The 3846-nt window shown below is 43.0% G+C and overlaps 1 protein-coding gene across 1 annotated transcript in view; it reads left to right on the forward strand.

Moving 5' to 3' along the window:
• RPTOR (regulatory associated protein of MTOR, complex 1) overlaps positions 1–3846 on the forward strand; it is a 448104-nt gene that overhangs the window by 206626 nt on the left and 237632 nt on the right. The window contains exon 5 of the mRNA XM_011967646.1: positions 807–953. Within this exon, the coding sequence (XP_011823036.1) occupies positions 807–953 (147 nt within the window). The remainder of the gene's footprint in view (positions 1–806; positions 954–3846) is intronic.

Raw genomic sequence — 3846 nt, forward strand, 5'->3', positions numbered from 1 at the left:
ATGGAGGGAGGCCCTGCAGTGGGAACTGAGATAGCTGTGGATCGGTGGAGGGAGGTCCCGAGGTGGGAACTGAGACAGCTGTGGGTCCAGGGAGGCCCCGTGGTGGGAACTGAGACAGCTGTGGGTCCATGGAGGGAGGCCCCGTGGTGGGAACTGGGCTGTGGGGTCCATGCAGGGAGGTCCCGCAGTGGCAACTGAGACAAGTTTAAGGAATTGACTAGCAGCTGAACCCAGTGGCAGCTGCGGAGGAGCTTGGGGCTCGGGATGATGACTTTGGCAGCCACCTGGTGCGGGCACTACTGGAGTAAAGCAGCATCTGAGGAGATGTGGAGAAGTTCAGTTTGATGGTTTTGGTTTTGGTTTTGGTTTTTGGAGACTGAGTCTCGCTCTGTCACTCAGGCTGGAGTACAATGGTGCAGTCTTGGCTCACTGTAACCTCCGCCTCCCGGGTTCAAGTGATTCTCCTGCCTCAGCCTCCCAAGTTGCTGGGTTTACAGGTGCCCTTCACCGTGTCTGGCTAATTTTGTATTTTTCGTAGAGAGTGGGTTTCACCATGTTGGTCGGGCTGGTCTCGAACTCCTGACTTCAGGTGATCTGCCCGCCTCAGCCTCCCAAAGTGCTGGGATTACAGGTGTGAGCCACTGCATCTGGCCGGTTTGCTGTTTTTATCGTTTTGTATAAAGGCTAACTCAGCATCTCTCCAGCAACCAGGCTCAATGTGTGTGCCTTTTGTGACGTGCAGTACTCACCAGCAGCCCATATGCCTGAGATGCACATGTAACGAGCGCACTTTGTGTGTTTTCTAGAACTACACGCAGTACATCCCTCTGTCCATATATGACCTGCAGACATGGATGGGCAGCCCGTCGATCTTCGTCTATGACTGCTCCAACGCTGGCTTGATCGTCAAGTCCTTCAAGCAGTTCGCACTACAGCGGGAGCAGGAGCTGGAGGTGAGCGCTCTGGTTCTCGGAGAGCAGTGCTGGGTTTGCTTTTGTTTTCCCTGGGGGTGGGGTTTGGGTGGGGAGGTTGGGAGGTGTTGGACATTCTCTGAATGGAGCAGGGCTCAGAATGCCAAGGGCAGGATGGCATATTCTATACCGGGAGCTAGGGAGGCACTCAGCACACTTTTATTTTTGAAACATGTTCTGTTACCGCCCAGGCTGGAGTGTGGTGGTGCCATCTCCGGGCACTGCAGCGTCTGTCACCTGAGCCCAAGCAATCTTCCCTTCTCAGCCTTCCGAGAGGTTGAGACTACAGGTGCACACGCCATGCCGCCATGCCTAGCTAATTTTTGTAGTTTTTGTAGAGGTGGGGTTTCGCCATGTTTCTCAGGCTGGTTTCAAACTCCTGAGCTCAAGCAATGCATGTGCCTCAGCCGGCAAAGTTCTGGGATTACAGGCTTGAGCCACTGTGCCCAGCCCAGTACAAACTTACAGGCTTATTTTTACCTCTCATTTTACTCAATGTCATTTTTAATCCAAACATCAATTGATAACATTAATAGGGTTGATTTGTGCCCCAACAGTCTCTGCCTCCAAGATAAATGTGAAAATAAAGCAGACACGTTTATTTTAGGAGACGTGGACCCACAGCTTCAGTTCCACGGTCTTCACTTCCACCAGTGCCTTTGTTACTGCCCCAGTTTCTTTTTCTGTTGTGTTAAAAAAAAAAAAAATCCACGACAACCACTAAGCTAAAATGATAGAAAACAAACGAAAACAGCTGCCGTTGGTAGCTCCCACTTCAAAAAGCGGAGAGCCTCTGCACCGCTCTGATAATGAAGAGACATTTTGCTTAGTTGTTTTAATTAATATTTGATGTTTGAATTAAACAGTGAATTCTGAGGACAAATTGAAGAGGCAGTTTCAATTAAGAGGCCTCCATCTTGTGGCCTGCACAAGAGTGTCAGAATGAAACATTTTGCAGCCTCAAGGGGGTCATGAGTTCTGACTGGTTGCAGTATAAGAAATTCTCAATTTAGGAGCAAAAATGGTCTTGAGTATGTTTCCTCAAGCCTTTTTGAGTATATTCCATTTTAATGTATTATGTTTTCACATTTCATCAGAGGAAAGTGCTGAAACAATCGGCAACAAAATTTGAAATTCTGTTTGGTAGACTTTCATGTTAATGTGTGTAGAGTTGAATATTTTATATTTGTTAAGTCTTTATGTGAGACACTGAGAAAGAGTGATAAGTATAATGTGCTTTGTCCATGAAAAACAGTCCACATGCAACACGTTTGTTTGTTTTCTGTGATGAGGGAAAGAAAGATCAAGGTTTGTATGATCAAATTTTTTCCCTTGCTTTTAGGCATTTCATCTTGGTTTACCCAGGGGATAGGTTATCTAATAAGCATTAAGGAACTCAAAGCATTGAGGGGTAATTTATTTTTCCTTGCATCAAGTAATAAATATTGCAAAAAAAAAAGAGGCAGATTTTTACATTTATAATATGTAAATAAAAATGCCACAGAATCCTTCCTGAGTTCACCAGATTTATGGGCTGTAGAGTGGCTAAGGGAAAGACCAATCCATCAGCCTTAGTTAATTAAAACATGTTAAATAGAGACCCGCTCCCCTTTCAGCAGAAGACCAGCACCTCCAGCTCATGCATAATATCAAATGTTTGCATCCCAGCGCTCTGAGCATGTGCTCCGGCAGTACCGTGTGTGCTCGCTGTATGTTGCCAGGGATTAATCAGCCTAAGACACTGTTCATTTCATCAAGTGTAACAGAAAAGATTCCCATGCATCTTTTTTTAGGGAAAAAAAATGTTTAATTGACTCATTCCACACGAAAGAGATCAGATGAAAAATATGTTAACTGAGTTGGCAAATAGATGGCAAGGCAATGCGATACCGTATGTCTTTAATTAGCTCTGATTTTTATCTTCGTTCTTTAATTACAATGTAGATCAGTCTTGTGTGTTTCTATTACACTTACTATTATTGGTTATTGTTCACTTGGTCTCTTACATAAACAGTGGAAATTAAAATGGTACAATTAGCTCCTAACTAATATCTTAATGTTCATTTAGTCATTTTACTATCTGCTGGAGAAACAGCAGTCCTGTGCAGCCTGTTAGGGTTTTTCTTTTAAAATATTTTTTGCCTCTTTACAGCTGGTCAAATTCTTTGTAAATTTACAATATGTTTTAATACTTTTATTGTATGACATGTGAGCTGAAAGAAATGGACAGGTGAATGATTTGTTCTAGTGTTAAAGAATTGATTAAATGTAATGCAAGACAATGGTTATTTGAACCAGAAAGCCTCCAGATAATAAACATTAACACAAACATGAGTGACATAAATGTTAAGAGATGATGATCAGCTTTCATATTCTTAGTGGCACAGTGCTTGTCCTGGGACCAGGAGGTTTGTTTATTGTGTGCTTCTCTCTCAGGAGTGCCGTAGGTAGAGTAGAAGACGACTTCATCAAAGCACAGGTACAGTGTTGCACACACATCAGACCATCAGAGCCAGAAAACGGCATCTCCGTCACTCAGTAATCCTGCTTATATTTGTCATTGTGTCATAGTTCTTTGTAATTTAAAAATTAAGGATACTATTCAAGTCTCTCCGCTTTCAGTCTTCTTTTATAAATATTTATTTTTACCAAATTAGCATATGCCATGGTTTGAAAAATAATACAGAAGGTTTATGATGAATAAAAGAGTTCCTGGCCCCACACTTTCTCTGCTGAGAATCTGTGACCAAAGGCACCTCCTTTCCCTGTTTCCATTTCTGGTTCTTCCGAAGGGTGTCTCCTTCTCTGTAGATGACATGCTGAGACCACTGCTTCTTTTTATTATTATTATTATTATTATTATTATTATTATTAT

The sequence above is a fragment of the Mandrillus leucophaeus genome, unplaced genomic scaffold, assembly GCF_000951045.1.
Source record: "Mandrillus leucophaeus isolate KB7577 unplaced genomic scaffold, Mleu.le_1.0 Scaffold1, whole genome shotgun sequence".
NCBI classification, from domain to species: Eukaryota; Metazoa; Chordata; class Mammalia; order Primates; family Cercopithecidae; genus Mandrillus; species Mandrillus leucophaeus.